Source organism: Carassius auratus, chromosome 4, assembly GCF_003368295.1.
Source record: "Carassius auratus strain Wakin chromosome 4, ASM336829v1, whole genome shotgun sequence".
In the NCBI taxonomy this organism is placed as follows: domain Eukaryota; kingdom Metazoa; phylum Chordata; class Actinopteri; order Cypriniformes; family Cyprinidae; genus Carassius; species Carassius auratus.
Genome location: NC_039246.1, coordinates 11798250 through 11825475, shown reverse-complemented (window position 1 = coordinate 11825475; position 27226 = coordinate 11798250). Strand labels below are relative to the sequence as shown.

The following is a 27226-nucleotide window of genomic DNA, read 5'->3' as shown; positions in this document are numbered from 1 at the left end:
ATGCTGCAATTATCCTTTGTGACACTGGCTGCATGTGGGGCGAGATTAAAAGCCTTGGGGTGGAGGGGGCAAGCACACTCGCCCCTGCCTGGGACACGCTGCCGCGTTAACGACCGGGACGGCCCTGGTGCCGCCACACAGACACGAAGCCGCGGAGAGACATAGCTCATGGTGACGTTTCCACTTATTTGAGGCTGATTAGGGTCATTATGTCGCACTGCTCTGATTTATGTTGTCATTCTTTCGGCCCGGTCCTGCATCGATAGATCTTAATGAATTGGTAAATAAGGGTGAAGATTACACTTGACAACACCCCAACATTTCTCATTCATACCCGACAAGATTTATGTAACCAATTAGGGCGGTAACAGGCGAGATTGGTCGAGAGAAAAATAATCTTTCCCGAGGAAAATTACCCTGAGTCTAAAACCTCAACAAAATAGATAATGGGCAGTCTTTAAGGGAGACTTAGTCACAGAGCGAGAGCCCGGGCTGAAGGGTTCTCAGAAGTGCATTTAAGGAGGGAAGCGGCTCTTGCAGGACTTTCAAATTGATTTTTTTTTCTTAAAAATTCAACCACACGACTGCAGGAACTCAAGCACACGCATGCCAGCCACACACACACTAACTAATCAGTCACCATCTGCATGTCCAAACCAGAGGCCATGAAATCAATGGATTAAAAATTAACCTCTCGCCAACAAAGAAGCACTTTGATGTGCAAATGTGAACTCAAGGAGGTAGATTGCAAACTAGTACAATGCACACATGCGCACAAAAAAAAAAAAAAAATTGAAACACAAATCAATCGTTTCTCCATGACTTCACTGTGTGATGATGCCTCGACTGAAGAAATCCATTTGCATTTTTTAATAGTCTGGTATTTCAATTATTTAATTTACATCTGTGCAGCAAGAGTAACCAGTCGACTCATTTCGCATTAAAATATCAGATAAAAAAGGCTGATCATCAATGAGCGCAGACAGGCCGAGGAGGACCCGGAGGGACGCGGGAGAACAGAGGGAGGAAAACGAGAGTGATGCTGGCGTCGTCTCATCCAGCTTCCCCCTTCAAGCACATGCAAATAAGGCTGTGATGCTTAACTGCATCATTTATGGGGATAATAGCGGCATCATCATTACGGGACTCAAATTAAATTACATCACAATTAGCATAACAAAGTGATTGGTTAAACTTTCAAAACAAATACCCGCCTTAGTTAATGAGCGGTGTTAATTAGCACATACAAAACGTAGGTAAACATGTGTTTTGATTAAACAATTTTTGAAATTCATATTTACTTTTTTGGTTTGTTTGTGGTTTTCTTTTTATTTATTTTTGGAGAGAGTGTACAATGAGGCATTGAAAAAGCTCAGGAGATTTGCATAAAAAAAAGCTCCAAATATGCAGCATTTAATTTTATCGCACTAAACAAGATATTACACAGACTCATGAGAACAATGTAAATGATCCATCTGATTCTCTATATAGTATGTACTAATCATGCAGCTCATTATGCATCAGGGTATTAAATTATAAAGAAGACCACGTCCACATTCCAGCACAAAGCCATATAAAACGTAATAATATGCTCACAATAGCCCAATAGCGAGCGTTGCTCGCCCTTATGAATATTTAAGTAAACAAATCATCTGCCCGCCTTTGAGAGGGATAATTAGTACTTGAGGGCTAATCATTTTACTGACCCCACCTCCTAAATGGGACAGGCTCGTTTAAGTTTTAGGTGACTGTGTAATCTTAACTCTTTAATAAATATATAAAACCATAAAAAAGAAATAAAAAACACACACGTACATGTAATTAGAATTGTACAATTATTACCCTACAAAAAGGACAACAGCTGTTTAAAATGATTCATCTCTTAATATACAGCTGACAAAAAAAATAAACTATACAATTGCTCAAATGATTTAATATCCCACCAACATGCTGTAAACTCCACAAACACTTCGCTTCAAATAAAATCACCAACTAGGCAAAGTCAAAGCACACTGTTCTTCAGCACACACTCACACACACTTAATGGCACGCGCGCACACACCCGCACAAAACCACATTCATTATCGTCATTGCCATTATCACCAGCAATTAACCCACAGATGAAAGCAGCCCACAAACCAAGCCGGAGCATGGCACAAGCCTTGAGGAATGACAGCGAGAGTGAAAAGACCCGATGGAGGGATGAAAGCAGGAAAGCATGGATGGATGGAGGAAAAGGTGTTTTTATTACCTGCAGGTGAGCGGTGTGGGACAGCAGGCTGGAGAGGGTGTTTCGCGGAGAGTCGGGCGTCACGGGGAAGAGCGTGCGATTATCAGTGTCATCACTCCAACTGTGTTTATACAGACTCGCATCATAAACAAGCACCTCTTTGGCCCCGTCCCTCACGCGTCGCTCATGCATACTTAAATCGGCAGTGCACCCATTAAAAAAAAAAAGAAAAAAAGAAGAAAAAAAAACGACCCCTATCTCCTGACAATTATTCCTTCATCTCCACTTGTCACCGAGCAATTACGACAGCGTGCAGACAGGGCCCAATAGGAGACGCGGGGCTTTGGGAAGCCGTGCGACCGGCCAGGAACGAGGGGTGGTGTTGAAAAAAGTGCCTAAAATGGAAATGTGTCACCCTGACCTGGAGCTTTTCTGCCTTTGTGACGCACTGGAAATACTGGCATCATTAGCATTAAATCTCTCCGAAAATTATCTGAAAATGCAAATAATTATTGCAGGTTTTACTGCTTCTGGGCTTCCTAATCTAAAAATGCTCTTCAAAAATGTCTCTCTCCCTCTTCTTTAATTTAAAAAAAGAAAAGAAAAAAGGAAGTCTTTCGTCTTGCTGACCGAGTTGCTGACTGAAAGAAGCGAGTGTGTGAGAGTGTGTGTGTGTGAGTGACTGTGCGCACCAGCGTCTCTCACAGCCTGCGCACGGAGCCGAGGACTCGGATCGCGCTCCGCCAGCAGCCTCTCACTGCTCTCATTTGAGCGCGCGGCTTGCGGCACACGCACACAAGCTTTCTCTCTCTCCTTCTCCTATTTTTCTCCTGCATTCGGACTCCAATTGAGAGGGGACTTAACACACACGACCAGCTGCGGATGACATCCCGAGCCCCTAAAAACGTGAGGTACGTGTTCCTGCCTGCTTTTTTTTTGTATTCATTGAGATTAGCCTGCATGTGATCTTCTTGCAAGTCAAAACTACTGAGCTTTGCGTTTTCCTAAATAAAAAACCAAAACATGCAACAATCTCAGCCGGGAAGAAAAAGTAACCTACCTTTTGAGGAACGACACACAATCTCACTCCCTGAAGGTAGAGGCATTTGAAGATATTCTTAGAAGCCTTGAAGCATTAACTTGCATCAAAAATGAGGAATAGGATGCCACTGGTAGGCAACAGCATCAGAGCACGAAAAAAAAAAATAGGAGGGGGGGAGAGAGGTGGGGGGTACAAAGAATGAAAGAAAGAAAAAACTAGCTGACATTCACTGTCAAAGCCATCATCAGTGAACTATTTACAGCGGTATTTACACGAGTGCCTCTTGCCCGATCACGTCAGAGAAACCCGTGGCATTTTTACGCCTGCAATTAAAACAAATCAAGCAGACCTCTGATTGTTTTGGCACCCGAGGACTAATCGTACACAAAAATCAGCGGTTTGATTGTCAGGGTGGGGAGGTGGAGGGGTGGCACTTCTTTTTCCTGTGTTTCCTTTTTTTCCACTTTCGAGATGGATGGAGGGCTACTTTAGCAAGTTGAGTGATAGTATTGTGGCAATAATAAATAAATACGCCTGCTGCTGCTTTCCTTATTAGGTCAAACTATCCCAAAAAAGTCCTACGAGGGAAGTATTTGAGTGAGGAAGGACCAAAAAAGCTTGGAAATCAGATGGGTTTGCAAATTTGTTTTTACACATGCATATTTTCTCATTTACTGCATGTAATTAAACTTTCAAAATCTTTAGCTTTCATATCTGCAGTAATTGTAAACTACTGGTGTTTGTCAACCCTTTTTTCTCATTCTCTCGCCCCGCATGCCACAGATGTTTCTCCTAGCTGCTCCCGCAGACAGGAATCCACTCGCAGAGACGAAAGCCACGCTCTCCCCCAGGAGAGGAGTACAAAGGCCAGTCTGCACGCGGCAGATGCAAAACCAAGTCCATCTGCTGCAGGCTTCCCATCGCCACATGGAGATTGAAAAGTGAGGGGAACGTTTGCGTAGACGCCGCTGGAACGAGAGCGAGGAACCAGCTGTTATTAAATGGGGGAGATGTGAACGAGCAGGTTTTAAATACAAAAGACTGACGCAAAAGCAAGATTTATATGGAAATGGACAACTAAGCAATTCCATATTCAAGCTCTAATAAAATCAATTACTTCATATACAACTGTAGAAGTTCTTTCAAATATGCACACATGATGGTGAGCGAGAACTTTCACGTTGTGCACGATCCACCCAAGCCAAGCATGACAGATTTATTTAGCTAAAAAAAACTCCTATGCACCTTAAGACCACTTGAACATCCAACTCTGAGCATGATATAACAGGCTCCAAGCAGCAGATTAACTGCATATTTTAACTGTACAATATCATTAGAAAGCGCTAGGCTCAAGTCAACGCGTTTTTTTTGGACCTCCAGACTAGGGCAAAGGCTCAATGAGGAAGTGTAAATGGTTGTACTGGCAGGCATGGAAGGCCTCTAGGTTTCAAGCGTCACTGCAGGAATTGTGTCTAATGCGTCATATTTACATTCTGACCCAAATGCTATAAGGCTACATTGCGCACTAACCTTCACTTCACGAGACAAACAGGCCGCTTTAGCTTTTAGGGCTTGTTAGCTACTCTCAGTTCTCACTCATATCTGGTTTTATTCCGTCTGTTTATCACTTAACTCCCTCTCTTTTTTTCCTCCTCATTTCACAGGGCTTTGGACCGCAAGGTCAATGAGGACTAACAATTCCAGCAGCGGCTCTCGAGCGCACGCAGAAGAAAGTGTCGGGTGATGGGGGATGGACTCGTGTGATGGCAGAGCTGGTGTCTCTGAGCGCTGGCATAATTTCCATGGCAACCCCCTTAACTATTAATTTTCAATTAAAGCAGACACAAAATGCCCTGACCCGAGTCTCTGCAAGGTGTCCAGAGTGGGAAACTGGGCCTTTTTGGAGCCATGATATCAATAGGCTCCTTCATAGTGGCAAAAATCACACCCCTAAACAACACTGAACATCTAAATCCTATTTTTATTTCACAATCACACAAGTGAGAACACCAAAACCACAATTTAAACTCATGCATGGTAAATATTAATGTTTAATGGGATGATATTTGAATTATGTCCCTTGGTCGATTACCAGAGGTGTTACCTCCCCCTTGTGTCAGTTTTGAAATCTGACAGGATTGTCAATTGCTAATAAAAAGCTATTTTTACAATTTTGGGGTGAATTTTAGTACCACTGCGTGAAATAAGGTGTACAAAAAAAAAAATGCATATATGTATATTCATAAAGTTAGACAGAAATCATTTAGGAAAAATATGAATTATTTTTTCATTCCAAATTACACTATTTAAAACCTGTTGGGGAAAAAAAATATGTGCACAAACTAGTATAATACTTTATCACATTCTCCTGTGTGATTTTAGATGATCCAAAGTAGCCTTGAAAATCTGACCATTTTTACATAATAACTGAAAAAAAAGAGGTCATCTAGAAATACTGCAGAATCTAACATTTCTTATTCTTTTTTTCCATTTTTAAAAACACCAAGTCATTGTTTACACCTAATTAGATTCAATTTTTAATTCCACATTTTCAATTAAACCCAGTATGCTGGTGTTATATCTGCTCTATAGAAATTGGTATCAACTCTTGAAAAACTCCTACCGGTCGACCACCACTAAAGACTGAGCTAACAGCAGATTAAGCTGAGCTAGTGTGCACTCACTGAGAGTCTGATGTGTGTTCCAGGCCTCACAGAAACGCCAGCAGCATTAAAGCTGTTCTCTGGCTGGAGAGTTATCCACTTGAGCTCATCTCCGCCTCCGATCCATTCGGCTGATGACTGAGCCTGTGGAACGCACTCCGTGCTTGTAAACAGCCCTAATAAACTCTCAGCCGAGGGTATGCCTGTATCAGCAGTGTACACTTATTTGCACATGTATGAGTTTGAAACAAAATGTGACACTCAAACACTGCAAATTTAAAAGTATCTTAGTCCCTAATCACAGTCAATTTAAATCAAGCACCTTCAGCCTTCATTAAGAGTTACACATCCCAGACTGATCAGCTGCTGTTTACCCAATTTAAGATCGCGGAGTAAGTCAATAACCATTGGCTTGGATGATTAAAACAGAAGGTTTAGTTCCCCCTTGTGTCAAAATCTACAAACAGTGTAACTAATAAAAACAACAATAATAATCTGCATTATAAACAAATGCATATATTATTATTATTTTTGGTTATTAACTATTAATTTATTATTTTTATTATACACACACACACACACACACACACACACACACATACACTTAATTACTTATCTTAGTCCGATTACCATGGTTTGATCTATCAATATACACCGTTCTCTTTTTGAGTTAAAAAATGTAAAGTAAAACCGCGATTAATGGCCAACTCATAAAAATGGCCTCTCTTCATCTTAATGATGTTCTTCATCACCGATCGATATGACCTGAAATGGACCATTAGAGCACAATGATTATATAACAGGGAGCTAAACATTATAATATACTGTACTTAAGCGCTGCCGTACCCATGGCAACCTTCTTTTGCCTTGCATGGCGGCACCTTAATGAAGTCCTATTAAGTAGCCTATAATGATAGTGTCCAAATGTATTTGCATATATACTTCGGCAGGCGAGGGAGGGGGACGGAGGAAAGCTCAACAATCACAACAGTGCACGATAAGATGCGTGTTTAATCCACAGCATTACTCTGAAAATAACAACCCCGAGCCTCAAAGAGCTCTGAGACTCAACGCACATCAAAATAAGCCGCTATCTGTGCCGGTAAATAAGCTACGTTTGGTGGCACCTCCATTAAAAAGCTAATTAAGCTCAGGGGCCGGGAGCTAGACGGGGGCCGGCTTCAGCTCAGAGGTTCCCCGTGCAGGATTCCTCACATGTGACTTTCATTTGCGACCCTGGCCGGACGCCCGACAGGACATCCCAGAGAGAGTGTTTGCTCGACTCAATATCAACAGGCACAGCGAGCGGCCCCAGGAAAAGGGCCCTGCCTTCAGTTCCTATTGAAAACAAACCAACCACGGCAGCCGCGACGACATTCTCGTGCTCTCTCGTTCTCATTTTCTCAGTTTAATGATACCTGCTCCACTCTAGCATCTGTAGGGAGGATTGAAGTATACATTTCAGTGGAGAAATAAAAGAGATAGAAATGACAGAAGTCAGACAGTTCAAGCTGACCGGCCACTTCAAACAGAAAGCCCCGCAGAACGAGACAGACACTCCAGGTTAAATTGGCTCTTCTGTGTCTACCCTTAAAATGTGGGCTCCTTCAAAAGCGCATTTGAATTAGATGAGTTGATGAAATCAAAGACTTGACTGTGTGGGTAAATTTATACAAGCAAGTGCAGCTCACAGCAGTTTACCTGTTATGCGGCAGATTGGCGGCAGATGAAAGCAAACTGAATGGCAGCCGACTTCCTCTCTCGCTCAAGAGATATTATCATACTGTAAAGGCTGTAATTTGTATTAGCGTCGCATTGTTGGAGAAATGCAGGTAATGGGTATTTGATGCGCTTGGAGCTGCCAAACTTGTAATAAGATGAAAGGCAACATGACAAGTACTCAGTGACGACCACTCAACACGTTTGTCAACATGACAAAAAAAAAAAAAATCTAAAAAAAAATAAAACTGTGATTTTTAATATTTTGGACTCTTAACAACTCAAAAGATAAAAGACATGATGGAAAAACATTGATTATTGTAACACAAAACAAAGAAATAGATTTTTTTGGCAACATTTAATGTTTATCAACATGACCAAAAAAATAATAATTAATTTGTTTTTAGACTAATTTGTTTGTTTTAATCTTAAAAGATAAAGGACAGAAAGCGGAAAACAAAACAAAAAACATTTTTGGTAATACATTTAACTCAACACCTGTCAAAAGAACAAACAATCAAAATAACTAATAATAAAAAATAAAAAAAGTAATGCATTTGTTTTTTAGACTCAAGATAAAATATAAATGAAAAAACATTGATTATTGTATTGAAAAATGTATATATATATATTTTTTGGTAATACATTTAACTCAATATTTGCCAACAAGACAAAAACGTGCATTTGTTCTTGTTTTGAAAACTCAAAAAGACAAAAGGAGAAAAAAAAACACTCTAGTGAAATGGATATAATAATAATAATAAATGTAATAATAATAATAATAATAATAATAATAATAATAATAATAATAAATGTAATAATAATAATAATAAATAAATATATTTATTATTATTATTATTTATAATAATTATAATAATTATATATATATATATATATATATATATATATATATATATATATATGTGTGTGTGTGTGTGTGTGTGTGTGTGTGTGTGTGTGTGTGTGTGTGTGTGTGTGTGTGTGTGAGAAAATTTTTCTGCCCAAATCTTCATTCTTCAAATGAAAATACCAAGTTAATTCTGAATTTACAAACAAAATAGTAAGACGAGTTTCATACCTATCAAAAAATCACACATAACTCTGCTCAATAAGATTGAAATGTAATATTTAGAACAAATGCTTTCCTTAGGTATGAGAATAAACCGGGCTTAGTTTATTTTACATTTGATTTACACAATCTGATCACAAATACTCCAAACATTTCAAATATATATTTTTTTTTAACACAAAGACTGGGAGAAAAAGAAAACAGAGAAACATACAAGGATAATAAGCAGCAGGAAAGTTGGACACGTCTTCGCTCGTTTCACATTACACCAGAACCCCAAATGTACCATGAGCTTCATCCAATCCAGAGGTTTGATTCTATTCAATCAGACAGCAATTACTCAAAAAAATAGGAAAAAAAAGAAGAGAATTAATTCAGGAAAATGGCATCCCACCAAAGAATAATAAACTCATTATAAGGAAATTTCAACTTAACCATTCTCCATGCCGCAGCTAATTTAAACCTAATTTTTACTAGCCACTAATTCAGTAGGGGGGCGGGGATAGGAATTACATCTGGAGGTAATTCGCTGTATGGAGGCTAGCCAAATAAAAAGAGGGGCAGGGATGGCTGAGGGGGGTTTCTGGTCTCTGAAAACTGCTGAATGTTTTCATAGTGCTGTCATCAGACAGGTCAGAGAGGTGTGATTAGCAGGAGAATCCAACAGAGACACTGAAGTCCTGATGAAGTCCCAGATGATCAGACTCTAGCAAGGAGGCAGCCTTGTTTGGACTAGACGGTCTCACCTCACCACCGACATTTAAAACATCTCGTGCTGGATCACACGCCTGAACATCTGTGTCAACACATGACAAAATATGAAGCGAGGAAAAGTTGTTTGGGTGCATCAGACAGCCTGAGAATGCACGGAGAAGAGCAATTCCCAACCCCAACCGTGACCCAAATGGGTCTTTCTTTAACGACGAGCAGTTTTATAGCTGAAGGTTTGATCTTTATTAAAACTAACAGAGATCTTTAGGTTTTATGAATGTCACATTAAAACCGTCTTGGAAACTTTTTATAGTATAGGCCAGATTTTATTGCTTTATCCTTGTTCTAGACCCAATATTAAACTATGAAAATCCAATATGACAATATAAACAAATATACATGTTACAATTAATATTAAAATAATATTAAATGAATTTTTTTTTTTAGGCAAGTTGCAAGTCACTGTGTCATTATTTCCAATCACATTATTAAATATTATTAAAAGTATTAAGAAAACTAAGTGATACTGTGCCATTTAAATCAATCAGCAATTTTCAAATTATGCAAAAAGTTTGAAAAAGGTTATTTAATTGTGTGCATTTAGGATACATACCCTTAGCACAACACGTTTTACACTTAAAGGAGGAAATGACATTTGTTGCTGCAGAAAAATTGAGAGTTGAGAGTGTGCAAGAAGTGTTTGCCATCACTGAAGAATCCCCAGAAATTGAACATTAACAACCTGTGAACGAGCAGACAGGCTCCTTGAATAGTTGAAACCCTACAAAGACTCGAAGTGAAAGACTAAGACTCGACGTCTCGTTTGTAGGCATTGCGGATACACGTCGAATCTGCTCCAGGTGGGAGAAAATGAAAAGTTTGGACTCCAGTAATCTACAGTGAAAAGTGACTAAAAGAAGACATTTACATTCGACACAGAGCTTGACAGCCCCCACCTCAATCCCAACTACCCCCGTGTCCTCTTGAACAGAAAATGTGTTTTCCAAATGAAAATAAACTGAGGCCGGCCAGTTTGAGGCAGTTAAATTCAGGAATATGAGATCAAATAAAGACTCCTGTGGCGGCTGAAAAGAGAAATGAAATGGCTTCTAAGGAGAGATGTACTGGGTAATAAAATCACTTCTTTATATCTTCCTAAATGGCACATGTTCCCATGGAGTGGTTAAGCTTTGGCGCGGTCGGTCAAAGACAGTATGCAAGTGGCAATTTTTACTTCCTGAAGATCTCCCTACCGATATCCTTCTTAAGTCTTGCGCTCTGCAATTTGGCAGAAATGGCGAACTCTTTAAGCGTCGAGTTTGAGGAAAACTTTTGGCCCGAATTGCTTTAACAACACGCGGTGAACGAGAACTCCATATTCCATTAGCCGAACATAACTGGAGGTCGTAATCTGGTGCCTCCGACGACCTGTTTCCATTATGGCTGGAACGGAGGATGAATACTTGCTCTTGATTGGACGCAGTCAATAGTGCAGAGCGCAAACAAAAAACATCACAGGAACAACCGCTCTACTCTGAATCGCTTCAATTCATCCGTTCGTCCATTGATGGCGGAATTATGGTGCATTACCGAAAACATGTAATTGATTTGCCTTTGAAAAGGTAGCCACAATAACTTTCAGACCACATTTTAGACGGCTATATTGAAGGGCATTAGCAAACGGAGGAATACATTATAATTTATAATACAGTGGTTATTAAAGTCCCAATAAAAAAGGTTTAGAGAGTGGAATGATTCACTTATCAGTTTGCTTGCGCAGTACTTAAAAGCAGCCCTCTTCTGTCATTTTAGCCGCAAAAAAAATTGCCTGTGATGACATTGAAAACAGCACTGCATGTACAAATTTCCCCCCGATGCAAATGGTTTCCATTAATTCTTGGAATGGAACAAAAATGGTAATTGTTTATGCAAAAGGAAGGGAAAAATATTAAATAACAAAATAAGAGTTCAAAATGGAAGCATTTGCTATTGAACACGCACCAGTCCCCATTTGATTTTCACATACAGGCCAATCAAAAACACTGAAACAAACTTATTAAATGGCAGCTTCTATTCAAAGCACAAATTGCTCTGTACCATAAAAAGCTTAGAGTATTTGTACCAGAAGCTAAAGCACAGGAAAAGGGCCTTTCAATCCACAATAAGTGATTTTAAATAAGCCAAATTAAACGTTCCCATAGAAGTCAGGAATTTGAAAAAGTACAGTTGTACAGAAAGAATGAGACATGGGTTTCAAAACATACATATACACTGTACACTATCAGAAAAAAAAGGTACAAAAGTTCACAAAGGGGTTGATACCTTTTCAAAAGGTACAAATATGTACCATTTAGGTACACTGTAAAAATCCAACTTTTGAAAAGTTATACTAACCAATGTAAAAGAGAAGCCTGAACAAAGAATTTTAGTAGAAGTCAGTTAATTTTTGTGTGTGTGAACTGAACAAAAATACTCTAAACATGTCGCTAGTTTTGTTTTACCTTACTGGGATACTCAAGTATTTGTTCATAACACATCCAAATGTTTTTTTTTTATTTACTGATTTAAAATTGTTGATCCTGGTTGATCCTGGTTGAGAATCATGTGCTGAGGCACTAAGTGCATCTCATTGCAACTTGTTTAATTCATTTGTCTTTGAATAAATGTTTGCCTTTAGTTTTAAGAGGCAAATAATATACTCATAATATGTAGAATTGCGACTGCTGTGACTGTTGACGTACGATGCAAGTGACGTGTTTTCTGGTGCGCCCAATAACAAAGATAACACCTCACGTGTATCTTTTGACAGCTTTTGTACCCTTTTTCCTGGGAGTGTACATATATGCAATTGAAAGGCATATTATAACATTTTATATTAAATTTTTTCCATTTTCATTGTATAGTATCATTGTCTACGTTTTGATAAATGTCTCCAATCAATACAACCTGAATTCCATTTTAATCAAATAGCATTTTTCACATGCTATTACAATGTTTTCAACAGTTGATGCTGCTCTGTTGCGGTTTAATTCACTTCTCGGCTGATAATGTTATCATTGTGAGCGATAATTGATTAATTAATAGATTAATTGGTGTGCATCTCTTAATGAGCATCTTCAACACATCCTTGTATCTGAAGAATCACAATCAAAACAGAAGAAACTGTGAATGCTACAACCATGACACATTTGAATACACACATCCGAACTAAAGCCGACAGCATACTTCCAACATTTTTCCCCTCATCAGGACTTCGGCACGTACAAGACTCTCTGTCTTTTACTGGATTGAAAGCAGAAGGGAAGGAGGAAAAAGGAATGGAAGGATGTTCTGACAGTTTAAAAGTGCCCAACAGCTGCCGCCGGGTCATCTAAACGCACATCCACCTCCCCAAACAAACTCAGACACGACTTCAAATACATAGCTGGACTCTTAGCTAATCCTTCCATTGTTCAGGCTCACCGAGTTTTGGCCCCCATCGCCCTTTCTGCTCAAACTACACCCCTAGACTAACAACCTCTGTGCCAGCGACCAAACTTAACTATGACACGGTAATAAATACCTACAAAAACCACCGAAACATGCATGACGCAAATTTTTCGGCTTGCATCATAAAAGAACCCCATCAGAAGAAGAGCCCAACAGCAGGAGACAGGCACTAAACAGGGGTCTTTTGTTTGGCCCGGACAAATCCAAGCTTCCCCAGAGGACATTTAATACTGTGCAGAAGTAGCAAACTGGTGTCTACAGTAGTCCAATGTGCACAAGTATGAGAAGTGCTTCGGGGTTGTGTTACGAAGTGCTCTGTATTGAACACCAGTCAATTAAAGACGAATTTGAATGTTTCCTCCTGACAAATAAATGCATTGGGGTGGATGGCTGCCACCATGGTATGAGCCAGAAAGAATGTAAATGTCTTTTAATTACTTCAAAAGTGAGAGGAAAGTAGCTTCAAAGCATTATGCTGGCACATGGAAAAGGGTCGGCGTCCAAATTCGCCTGACAAGTTGCCACAGAATCAAAGACAAATGTTTCATTAGCAGGTAACCTTTTTTTTTTACTAGTCTCCGGCAGTTCCGATTTAACACAGACCTTGCACAAAAAGAAATTTACACACGCAAATTATAAATGCAAGGTTCTTGCAACGGGACTTGAACTTTTCACACCTTTTAAAGCCACAGAATTGGCTGCGTTCAGCTTCTCTGCAGCTGCTGCCTTGCACTAATGCAAGACGGTGTCATATGAAAACTATTCCTCTACCCAAACCACAGAGCTGGTCATTAATGAAACACAGCCTGCACAGTGAGGTCATGAAAAGTCTACATTTCAGCAGCCACATATACAGTGAAAAAAGCATAATTCCCAAAGAATAGAGTAACAGGAACAAAAAAAAATCAAAATCAAATTCCAGTCCCAAGGACAGGGAAAAATAAATAAATGGCAGGGAACGGTGGCCTCTCACATTTTCCCCCCGCGCTTTGCAAACAACCGTCAACTGCTGCTCAGAAACAGTGCTGCTTCACAATGAGAGCAGACTAAACAATCTGATCCCGGCCAAGGCAAACGCTCTGCAACTCTGCACACAGTCGCATTTCAGGATGTCTCGGCTTAATTGCCAACTATCAAATCTCACAGTGGAATCTGTCCATTTGGCAGGGACCCCGTCGGCGGATCTGATAAAATGTTGTTTAAAAAGTGTCAGATTTGTCCCATGATGAGAAGAAAATCATTTTGACGGGATTCGAGTTTCAGTTGGCCCTTTCTTTTGTCAAAAAAGGAAGACCAACTCTGCATAGTTACATTTGCAAAATCATAATGTGTGGAGCAAGTTAAAGACCTTGAAATCAAGTTTTATGGCTCTTAGTCCGAGTCTATCAGCTTTGAGGTCTACAAAGAGTACTCTAAAAGCTGACTAATATGTATATGTGTGTAGATGTGTTTATATATGGTCTATGTACTTCTATATGAACATTATATGCATTCTAAAGAGCAATTTTTTAGACAAAACAAACTATGCAGTGCAGCATGAGTTATTCATATTTTTTCAGTTTCTGTTGTTTCAGTTTTTTTCGTATTTTCAGTTTATGTAAAAAAATGAATAAATAAAAAAAAAAAAATTCTGAGACTAAATATAAATAAATAATACAACAATTTCATATGGGACTTCTAAATAAAATAAAAAGCCACACCTCAATGTGTGTCTGCACAGCAGAAATGCTTTTGAGCTACTGCTACATAAAGTTCCTGGGGTACTGAGGCTACCAATGCAAACCATTTGAAGACGCAGAGGGGACAAGCGCTATCAGGACTACGAGGGCAGCAGGATATTCGGTTTGTCACTTGCGTCTTGTTGCATTCTGTTTTTCTAAGTCTGACTTTCAAACTCCCAGATCCCCAAAACTTCAAACAACCAAAATACCAGCACATTCATAAAACAGAACAGAACCGCTGGGAATTTAAGACGGAGGGAGAGAGTGCACGCACACACATACTCACACTCGTTCGCACAAAGGTAGCAGGCCTCGACAGCAGATGGTAAAATTAACATTTCAACAGTTCTCTTCTTTCATGTAGGTCTCGGCAGAACCGCCTTTTTTTCTGGAAAAATGTAAAGGCTAGGGTTTGGAAAGATGCAAGGCTAGAGAAAGCATCTGGAAAAAGGGAAGGAGAATATTGGCTTATTGCTCCTGATGGTCCTCCTCTATGAAAAATTAAATAGGTCTGTTTTGCAGGTTTGGCTCTCTGGAGTGCCCTCCGCTCTGTTATGGAAACATCATCTCAGTAATTTATATGTGCTAGAACACCTGGTGATGAAGGAAAATAAACTTTTTGGGGGCTTCTTTAAATCTAGTCGGCTGACTTTTTCACCCTTGTCTAATCTCATCCGGTTTCCCTCGTAAGCGTCCAGGCGACGCTTGGCATATGCATTCAGAAGAAATAACCTGGAATTAACAGTGCTTTTCACAAATCGACGCGCCCTCCAAACAGACACGCGCAGCTTCGCTGAGATATATTCAGAAGCTGTCTAATGCATTTCAAATAAATACAAAAAAAATAAAAGATCAAAACACCAAAGTGACAGACTCATTTGTGTCCATTGAATGGAAAGCCTGAGTAGAGGCCATTAATTTGGACACAGTTATGGCTAAATTACATGTGTTTCACCTCTGTGACATTTTAAATGCAATTAAAAGCTGGTTATGAAAGAGTGCAGACTTCCTCGTGATGAGGGAAATCGCTGCGGTGATTAACATGCAAACGAGCTCACGCTGGCGGAGTAGATTGAGGTTTGAAAACCCCATTTACTTTTGTGTGATTATCTATTTACCAGTACACAGCCTTCAATCTCTCGCCGTTCCCCTGGCGCACATCACTCAATTACACCCCCACCTTTATTTACGACTGTACGACGGGCTCGAAGCGTCCATTCTGCCGAGCAAGCTTTTGTCTAAAAATCACGAGTTGGATCAGCAGTGGCCCTCCTCGGAGGGAGCGCACAGCTGGAGCATGTCAAATATCAGCCCTACCATTTGGCTACGACGATTCTGTAAACGCTTCATTAACAAAACGTCTCCAACCGCAGTTTTACAAGTTGGCCCCTGATAAATTGTTAAGTTGGAGGAGATGTTCCAGATGAAGATGAGGGGTCTTCTGAACACACGGCCTCGCCAGAGGAGCTCTGGATTTAGATTGAAATGAACTGCTCTGGAAACACTCAGAGCGCTATTATGTTTCGGCGTGTTGATGCAATTATCATCTGAACGCCTGGCAGCATCAGAGGAATCTAATTTAATTAATTTCAACGGATGAATAACCACAAAATTCCTGTTGCAAAAATGTGCACAGCGATAAATACTGGAAATTCAAAAAATAAGTCATATCTCGATTTTAAAATCCAGAAAAACATAAATACCCATTTTTATCATGCATAATTTTTTTTTACAAAATTACGATTTTAATTTAAAAATCCACAAATATAAGAAAAAGTGTAGATAGCACAACTAGTTATATTTTTGCCTTCACTGCTTCATTTTAAATGGACTTGCATCGTGCTACATTATTTTTAAAATGCACAAATATTTAAAGCGGTCAATTAATTAATATAAGCTTATAAAAGCTGTGCATAATAATAAAAAATAATTAGCAAATGCTGTTTATTATAGTGCAGATCACACCACAGGATGCCAGCGTCCCTATTTAAAACTACTTAATTTATTGTCACTGCATTTATTAAACATGCTAAACTAGATAATAAAATATCATTCTAATCAAATATTGATATTCTCTTAAACAGAACTAATTAGAATGTTTCAATAAACATTCTTCTTGAGTATAATATCCCATCACTAGCAGAGCACAGGTTTTGCCACTCACTGCAGACAGAGGAGTCTGGTCTGTATGATCATTTTCCCCAGGATTCATGCTTCCGCACTGGGACAGAGTTTAGAGAAGCCCTCGGCTCTCTTAAAGCTCCTGCCTTTTCAAGTGCTCTCAGCCTGCACAAAACAAACCCTGTTGATCCAGCCGAGGGGGTTCAGGAGAGCAAAAAATGGAAACAGTGCCATCCAGTGATGTGTCTGGGCATTCCTCAAGTGCTGACCTCAAGGCATGATCTCCAGGAAGCCCACAGACTGATATGTACTCTGGCAAAAGCCTGTAATCTGTCATTTTTTCTTTGTGGTGACTAAAGACAAAGAAATGTCTCGACGGAGCAGTGGGCAAAACACATCAGAGTGAATAACGGTAAGACCCTGCATGTGTGCGAGCTGATTCTCAAGCAACTGTGAAGAGTTACATCAGAAAAACCAGATCAAAACTCACCTGTCGTAATGTGATCTGTGGCACTGTAGGGGAAAAGCAGATCGTTTGTGTCCTGAACACTTGACAAAAACCATCCGAGGCTAAAAGGTTGGCTGCTATTAACTACTACTGATCTTAACGCAATCTGATCGTACATCTGAACATCTGATAAACTTGTACTTAAAAGCATCTGGACTTCATTTATAGTTTGAAAATATATATATATATTGTGATGCAGACAACAAGCACTGTCCATCTAAACCTCATAACACTTCACATTATGTAATCATCAAACACTTCAGAGTTAAAACTATCAAAATTAGGGTTAGTATGAAATCAAAACTGACCTGTTTACTTATTGTGCACAAATTATTATGATTTCTGAAACTACTTATTTTTGCCTACTATCATTAGTATTTACCTTCCCCTCAAATAATACAAAAATCATATTATATTTTATATATATATATATATATATATATATATATATATATATATATATATATATATATATATATATATATATATATATATATATATATAAAATCCTGTATCACTTGAAAAATACAATAGATTAAAAATTATATTTTGAACATTTTTAATAGTGATTTTTAGGTTTAACATTTTAAATACTTCACTGCATGCTGCTCCATTTCCAGAAATTTGCATAGAAATGCTGTTTTAAACATGTATTTATTGCTTTTTGTCCACTTATACATTATAATAAATATTTCATGCGGTATAAAGCAAATAGTGTAGTAGCTAGAACGATTAAATTTGCATTTAATTAAACATATATGAAAGCTAATTATATAAATAAATGATAGATTGGTCTGTTAAAGAAACATCAGAGGAATATTTTGTCCAATCTTCCCCCTTATTCCAGCTATAAATCTATTGATCTGTGAAACACAGGACTCAAGGGAGGAGATTCACTTAATATTATACAACTAATCATGAGATGAATAATGATTATACCATTTTGTAATTAAACGTCTTACAAACCATTTAACTCACTGTACGTTAGAAAGGGCCACTGGAGGTTGAAGCCATTGTTTTTCATTTTTAGTTGTGAATCTAGTGAAAGGGAGGGGGGGTACAAAAAAAAAAGTGACAACGGTAAAAACACGTTGATGGTTGTATTGCTAATCCTCTATGCTGTCAAGGCAATGAAAGGAAACAATTTGAGCAGGAAAAAAAGCCACACAAACACCTCTTTCTCATTGTGAAGTGGGTAAATTATATATTTAGAAAGCTCATTAGTAGACATATGCGCGGTTTCATATAAGGAGAGAAAAAAAAAACAGCAAATATATGCACAAACTCGTAAGTGTGTGTATATGTTGTGAGAGAGTATTCTTGGCTCTGTGTATCACAGACTCTGATCAACACGCAGGTGCACAAGACGCATGCTAAAAGCCAATTTGCTGTCAACAATTCCTTTCTTATCCCTGCTTAAAGGTAATAATTACCCTGCATTAGCGCTGTCAGTTTGTTGTTGAGCACGAAGGGCGGTCTTGCGAACATACAGTGTGTTTGTACACGCAGGGTCCAAAATTAACACTCCCTGAGCGCCAAACTCAACTAAAAATTGGCTTTGCTTGCCAGTTGGCTGAAAAATGTAAGAAATGCAACATTATTTGGTTTTAATCCAACTGTGAGAATGAATCGCGTTGATTTATTGGTGCGTTCAAATCAGGTTGGAAAGATCACACTTGCGAGTCAAATGAACATCACCACAATCTCATAACTGCAAGTGGGAGAACTTTTTTTAATCCTACTTTGGGGGCGTCATTAAGAAAATACAGGCAATGCAGTAAATTAATCGTTTGCATTAATGGTAGATTTGTTGAATTGCTTATTCTTTTCATTAACAATAGAAATATCTAATTTACAATTACAACAGCACCTTAATGAAGTGAATAAAAACAAAGCAAAAACAGATTCATTATTCATCCCCTTTTGAAAGTAGAGTTCACATTTTTTTTTTTTTTTTTTTTTTTACAGGTGCAGTACCATATTTTTTTCTAACCACAAATTTGTAACAAATTTAAGTTTATCTAACACGCCTGATGCTTTTTGTTTCTCCAAAACTCAATATTGTGACATTTCTTCCATTAAGTTACCATAAATGGTACCATGAGGAATAAAACCACAATACCTCTAAGTTTATTTAACAGGTAGCATTTCAGGCCACATTGTTGTTTGTTTGTTTGTTTTTTTCAAAATAATGCAAATTGCATTTTCACAGCCAGTAAGAAATAACGAGTAGTAATATTTATTGTACTATATCTTAGTAAAAAAAAAAAAAAACTTTTACTTTTCCCACAATTTCACTCATAAATACACTAGATTACGGAAGTTAGATACGTTTTGAACAACCGGTGTGAAAGAATGTGCTGTAAACTTTCTGAATTCATCTGCTATCCAGTAAAAAGTGATTTTTGGACCCTGTGTGTGAGCGCATTAGTGCATTATACAACGCGAGCACACGCAGACACACTCAAAATCGCTCTTATGTTCTTGTATCATTGATAATACTTCATGCTTTGCCTGCAACCAGTCAAAGGAAACATTGAGGTACTTGAGATTTTATTGAACGACGGCTTGTAAACGTTGTTGCGAGGAAAGGCGTGTATATTAAAATCCTCTAAAAAGCACTGAGCCAGGCTGAAATGGGGCTAGAAATCCCAACAATGGTTTCCAGGAGGGCAGTATCACGGAATGCAAAAGTCTGCTGTGATGAGCGTGTGAGAGATTAGAGGCGAAAATCCCCCCTCCCCCCCTCCGCCATTTACATAATGTAAAAACTCTTTTCTTTCATTCTCTCTTTCTTTCTTCCTCTCCAACTATTCACTAAATAAATGAGGAAACTATCAAAGCGTTGGGATGTTTGATAAAAGACAGACAGAGTGGATTCAGAACGGCCCGGCGCTCTCCACAATACACACGGCGAGTGGCAGCATTCAGAGGCAGCCGACTGAGGAAGGGCTGGCAGAATATTTATAACGGAGGACAATGCTAATGTAATAGGGTGACACCTATACCTCCTCTAAGCCAAAGGGAATCACATTCTAACACTGGCTTTATCTTCCGAGGGAGAATGCTGCGCTGGGAGGAGGTTTTTATAGATATTTGGACAAATGTAAATGTATAGAGAACGTGGATGATTCTTCACGAGGTTGAAAGGGAACAAAGATTTTACTGAATGTGACTCATTTTGTTCAGTTTCGGTGTTTAAACCTGCTGTTCATTCAGATCAAGATGCAGTCGAAAGACTGACAAACCTGTTCGGATTGGGTTAAAGACAAGGCCTGTTGGTCTCTGTTTAAGCAAAATGCTGTTAGGACGTCTTAAACTACAGTAGCAAGTTTAAAAGACAATTGACTAATATATATATATATATAACTTATATATTTTTAAATTTGCTTCAGAAGTGAAGATAGATATTGAATTTTCCTAATTAATTTATACAATTTCTTTTTTTTTTTTTTTTAAATCATGTCTTTTAAGTCAATATCTAATGGAATTCACAAGCCACTGTGAAAGTAATCCATCGTAATAGATTGAAGATGGTAAAAAGTGTCATTTTATGATATTGTACAGTGTTAAACTACACTAAGTGGAAGAAAATCCTTCTGTTGACAGCCTAAAACAACAAAAACGTCTCCGCACCTTTCATTAAATAATTTGCATAGTACCATCAAGCTGTAAAGTCCCTCAAAACTACTTAAAACTAAGTAAAAAGAAACACTGGATTACATAACCTGACAGCATCTGACTGAGCTCTGTGGTATAACTGAAGTACTTTTATAAAAGTCATTCATTAGAAAGAGATTTAAATTGAGCCGTTTGCTTTCTCTCAGGCCTCTCAAAAAACATTGAACTTGTGAAATTCCTAGCTTTCCCATACCTTCAGAAAACAGCTCATCCCAGTCATTCCTCTGGAATCTATGAACCAATCACTGAAGCCTCTGCTCACCTTGTGTGAGAGTGTGTTTTCTAGATCATTCTGGTCTATTTCAGTGAATTCTCATAAGGCAACCTATTTTATTTACTTTATCTTCAATAAAATGGTTCAGTGAGCATTAGCAACTTTGAGACACGAGTTTCAATCAGTCCAGTCGCAGCACTGTCAGTCTGCATCCAGCTCTCTGTGCCTCTGTGTGTGTGTGTGTGTGTGTGTGTGTGTGTGGTGCAACATGCCACAGACAGGCAAGACAGAGAGCGAGAGAAAGTCATCTAATAACAGGAGGAGCAAAGCTATGAATGAAAGCGAGAGAATTAAGTAATGAAAACAGACCTGGAGAAAGCAAGATAGAAATATTAGGAGAAAACAAATGGAAAAGCAGTGAAATGGGCCAAGAAAGAAGCGAGTCTAAACAAAACTCATTTTACTTACATGAAACTTAAATATTCGATCAACAACATCTGTTGTTCATTTTGATTTAAACAAAAATTCAATTCAAATTGTCCCCCAGTTCATAAAAACAAACCAAAATCACTGTAACAGCAATGCATGGGTCTATCCATCCATCCATCCATCCATCCACTCCTTCAAAAAGGCTTTTTTACACAAACTTTCAAACAAAACCAACATTCAATAATAATAATAATAATAATAATGCATTTTATTTCATGGCGCCTTTCAGAACACCCAAGGACAATAATTTTGTCTTCGCTTTTTTTACTTGTTGTTGCACTACACTATTCAAGATTTTTACCTTAAGATTTTTTGACAAAAAAAAATTCTGCAGTAATCGACATTAGGCCACAAATGCTGTCGTTAGAGCTTATCTTAATTCCTCCTCACCAGCCGGAATGATGGAAAAAGAATCTGCTCTCTGAGAGTTTCATTTAACGGGACTTAAAGAAAACAGCTGGAGAAGTACAAGAGGAAAAGAAGAGGGAGACAGACAGGAAAGGAGAGTGAAAGAGATTTGAAAAGCCTTCACAGGTGAGGTGGGCTGAGGGACGCCCTGTCTGTTTGGTCTCTCTTGTAGAAGAAGAAGGGCATGTTTATGCAGACGGAATCTCTCTCACATGACTCCCTCTGGCTTCAGCACTCAACATCACTCCACGAGCCTCAGAATCAGGTAGTGTGACCGCAGAATTGGCCCAGAGGCACGGCTTTCATGAGAGAGGGTTACAAAAGTGAAACGCCGCACCATGGAGGGAAATCAGAGACTCTTGGATTTGGCAGCACAGTCGCTCCGACACATACATTCCAGTCTGAGACGGACATATGACCCGAATCAGGTTGCTCTCGTCCCAACAACAAACAGTTTCACCATCTATCAAATCAGGTAACCGTGACACAGTTTGATTGTACAGGCTTGCGGTTTGTGGTGGGGAAGCCAAATTCCAGGCTCTACCAATCCTTCCACAAGATCACTTTTCAAGCCACGATCAAATTATCATGAAGAACAAAGTGGTGGGCTTGTATCTTTTGTAGTAAAGCTTTTCCTGTGAATGAAGCCAGACAAAGCGTTCAAATGGAGAAAGCATTTCAAAACAGCGCTATCAAAGCATTGAAGGGGAGAACTCTTAACATATAAGATTTCTTTCTTCCGACGAAAATAACATTAGCTGTTTATATTAAATATCAAATGCGAGAAATGCATTGAAATCCTACAATTCTTGTGAGAATAATCACATTTTATAAAACACACAGACAAAAAATAAGACTAAGCTAATTTAATCTAATTTACATTTAAATGAATCCTTTTTGTGGCCAATTATTCACATAATCTAGTAGTCTTACAACTCCACAGGAGGCCGAAATCCTTCATACTCAGTTGGTTCAAAGCCTCTAAATAAATTGGCTGCAAGAAACCAATGGCAGCTTCCATCGCATGTTTCATGTCATAATCCCCGTTTAGTCAACTCAATTGGAGTTGATGTGACAATTGTCCGAACATAAGTTACTAATCTGAGTCGTGGTTGTTTAATACACATTCTTAACAATGAAATTGGCAGAAATTGGTAATTGGACTCACATGCTCGTATATTCAATCTGCGCCCATTCATTTCTAATCCACCCATGACTATTCTACACCGCGATCCATTTCATGACGAAATGGGGAGTTTAAAATATACTCCAGGCAACACACGGGGGGACGAGACGGCGTGAGACCAATGCACTGGACATGATCACCTGCAAGCAAACGTCTGACTAATTCCCGCCACCTGGACCGTCGGGGTCAGACTTGTGTCAGAGCACTCAAAAAGAGGGTCTCGTTTCACAATCCTCCCACCACTTGGAAACATTCCAGCGCTTATAGCTTCTTCACAATAAAATGCGTAGAATTCTGCATATCAGAATTGCTGGGCATGTATTAGAAGGCTAGAAAGACCAGTGGACCAAGCAGAAGTCGCAGAGAAGGACACTGACTCTCGGCCAATTCAGACGGCTGATTAGCATAGCACTCCTGCCGGATCGATAACCTCATTGACTCGGTCTGTCTCCTCTATCAGGAATGATGGCAGACTCTCTTTTGTAACTCTATTCTTGAGGCAACTGTCCATTCTCTACAAACTCTGGCTCTATTTTTCAAACTGGTCTCAATTTGTTTCCTTCTGTCTTTTGGGATGTGAGTAAATAAAGCTGTCTAGATGCCACTGAGAATGATTAGCATGTAGCTTTTTGCTTTATCTGGACCTGAAAGCCTGGAAGTGAGGGAACGAAGGCGCCACCGTTATTGCCAGAGTTTACTTTGCAAACCTCTTATTATCACTTTTAAGAAAAAAGATGCGTCAACGGGCAAGACAAGGAGCTACTCAAGCTCCAATTTGCTCACAGCATGGCTTTATGAGTCCTTTCCAAAACCAAAGCTTAATGGGAATATGGAACGTTGGGCAGAATCCAAAAAAAATCCTTCTTTCTTATACGGAGACAAAACAATGAAGCGAAGAGAGTTTTTAGAAGAAGAGAAAGACCAGAGCCATGAAGTGAACCTCTGATGGCCTTAACTTTTTTTTTCCATCCATCATAAAAAGTCTTAAGTTTAAAATATTCGATCAAAATGGGGGGATTGACCAGTGACCTGATCCCAGGAGCTGCTCGGGTTCTGGGGGTTAATGGGGGATAAAGATTAGGAGGAACCGGGTTTCGCTTCATCTCCATCCCCAACCACCTTCCCTTTCCAATCCCAAATCAGCCACATAATGAGAGATGGAGCCCGGTTTGCTTTGATATTCTTCCGAGCTCTCGGCTCCGAGTGTCCAGAGCAAAGCCCCGTGGAGGTTACTCTCAACTCCAGGGAGAGGAAAAGCTCTCTCTGAGCCATTTTAGATGGAAATGACAGGCACTTTACTAGAACAAGAAATACATTTTCAAAGTGAGGAACACACTAGTCTGTCCAACCGAAGAGTGAGCAAGGCCATCCCTCGTCTTTAAATTCGGGTGAGATATGCTTAATTGCTATAGATTTTGTAATGTGTGTGCATTGGGGGTGTGAAGTTGGGCAGCAATTATACTTTTTTACTCACTGATCAGAGAACTTCTGTTCCAGAACAGATATGCTTTAAGAGTTCATCTTTGAAGATTTAAGTGGATACTCGTCAAATTAAAAACTAATATTCAAATCTCTTTAAGGTGGGGAGAGAGGAGCCGGGCTTTGGTTAGCCTTGTGAGGCAGTGACTTCTGGGGATTTCAGCCCCTGCCTAAAGCCAAGCCACCCAAACTCTTCAGCAAATGCAAACTTTAATCAGTGCCGCACCTCAAAGGGAGAGTAATGGCTCGGAATAGCTTTAATGATGGACGCTTCTCTACAGAGCCGAGTTGAGCTCTGGACTCCACTGAGTTTAGCAAATTGTGGGCTGTTATTGCTAGCATAATGTGAAATTCTCAATTTTTTCTCAATCATTATTTGTAGACTAATTATTAAAGGGAAACTTTTACCCAAAAAGTGTCAAAAAGTCATTTACGTAAGTTGTTCCAATCCCATATTACTTACTTTCTTCCTTGGAACGCAAATGGAGAAATGTTCCAAAATGTACTTACAACTCTTTTCCATATAAATGAATGAGGATACAGGTTGCACCATTAAAGTTTCAGGGGACCCTTCAAAAAATGTTTTTCATTTGTACTTCTACATATTAAAACAAACTTCCTTTTTTCCCTCCATTCATTATATGTAAAAGATTGGCCAGTACATCCTTCAACATTTCTTCTACAGTGTTTCACAGTTTTTAATTTCTGATTCCATTCATTATCACTTTAGAACAAAAATGATTATAGCAACTGAGTACCTACAGTAGCTAATATCAGGACCCTTAAAGTGTCAACAAGTCTCTTAAATTATCAAACATGACATGAACTTGCCCTCCGCATGATCTGCCTTGAATAGATGCAGGTTTCTCTCATTTACCCTTCGCAACTGTAGCCGCCTGTCTGGCAATGTCTACATCGCTAATGACGGTGACCACAACCTCCACATAATCAGCGGTCACATTTTCAAAGACGGTGGGATTCCATATGCGTATTTTTCACTTACTTGGTGACAAAACCATCATCAGGGCTTCAATGAAGGTCCGGAGGGAGCTGGATAACATGCTTCAAATCTTTACCTGCTGGGTTATGCACCACAATACATTTATCTTGACTTCTACTGCCTTTAACGTGAAACCTCACAACCTTCGAGGCCGTCAGAAACTAAGTGGACTCTCTCGACTATCATGATGCATCAAGAATCTTTAAGAGGTCCCCGGACTCCTCATTATTAACGCTCCTCTCAGGATGTGGTTGATGGAATATATAATGGAAGTGATTTTTGAGAGGACATATCAATTATGGCCGAGACAGACAGACTGAACATGTAAATTAGCACTTTAAAGATTGCTTTTACTCACCGCTTTCGCCTTGGTTTCAGAGTACTCCTGCTGCGCTATGAGCAATGGCCATACCAGGTTTCATCCTGAACAACACAGAATGGGAAATGTTTGTAACATATTTTTTCCCCCGAGGCATGCATTATTATTATATATATGTTTTTTTTTGCAAATTACTTTTTTAAATGCTATAAACGTGGTAAAATAGCAAAAAATGACAGTGTAAGCATGTCGTCAGTGATATTTAAGGAGACTGCAATGACAGACAAGGTTTACAATTTGTCACGCGATAATTTTTCATCTCCACTGCAAAATAATTACAACAAAGTCTGTCACACTCCATCAATACAACAGGTCAATCAAATAACTGGATGTGGGCTCGTTTCACGTCAATGTGCCGCAGTTGTGTACGATCACACTCTAGTTTTTTTATCTCATTTTCAAAGAGTGCATCTGCCAAAAAGATGAAAGTGTTGACAGAAGTACAAGAGAAGCTGTGTTTTTCGATCTTACCCTGAGGGGAAACTTTCAGTTGATGTCCGTTTGTTTGGGAGAGCCGAGTCCAAGTATAAAAGAATCTGTCAAAAAAACAAACACAAAAAAATATATTATAACATACTCAGATAGCAAAATTTTCAATTGTACATTTTTAAATGCACTCCGATACCTTCGTCTGAATTTCATACTGACACACATCACACCCGGAATAATAATATGCGTCAGAAATGAGGGAAAATATTTTGCCCTCGAAACAGCTTGCCATGCCTGGCAGGTTAAAACTAAGATAACATAAATCAAACTTTACATCGAGGCTTCTGCCGTTTTTTTTGCTGACACTCACAGATATGTTCAACTAAATGAGCGTGTGCAGCTCAGTTCACCTCATTTAAAAAAAAAAAAAAAAAAAAAAAACTGCAAGTTGGAACATATTACTTCTTTTTTTTGAAGAGTACAGTTCACTTGTGAAGCTACAGTATGGGACACGCACACACACACAAACCAGCCGAATGGCTTCGGATTCTCTCTGTCCCAGAATTCCAAAGACCCCTGTAGGCAACTAACAACTTCAGGATCCCATGGAATGTGCTCCCTGAACTGTACAAAAAAAGAGGAGGGGGTTTGCATAGGAGAGCGTTTCTGCAAACACAAACTGCCATTA

At 39.0% G+C, this 27226-nt stretch overlaps 1 protein-coding gene across 6 annotated transcripts in view; it reads right to left on the bottom strand.

Annotated features, from left to right (window-relative positions):
- Positions 1-27226, bottom strand: part of LOC113058622 (forkhead box protein P2-like) — a 97529-nt gene that overhangs the window by 62851 nt on the left and 7452 nt on the right. For 2 of the 6 annotated variants that reach the window (XM_026226684.1, XM_026226721.1), the window contains exons 2-3: positions 26581-26645; positions 26089-26153 (exon numbers count right to left, since the gene is read on the bottom strand). Coding sequence is in view for 1 of the 6 variants with exons in the window: in XM_026226676.1 (XP_026082461.1) it covers positions 2252-2422 (171 nt within the window). In the remaining 5 variants the exon portion in view is untranslated. The other 4 variants (XM_026226713.1, XM_026226732.1, XM_026226676.1 and 1 more) reach the window with 4 other exon arrangements.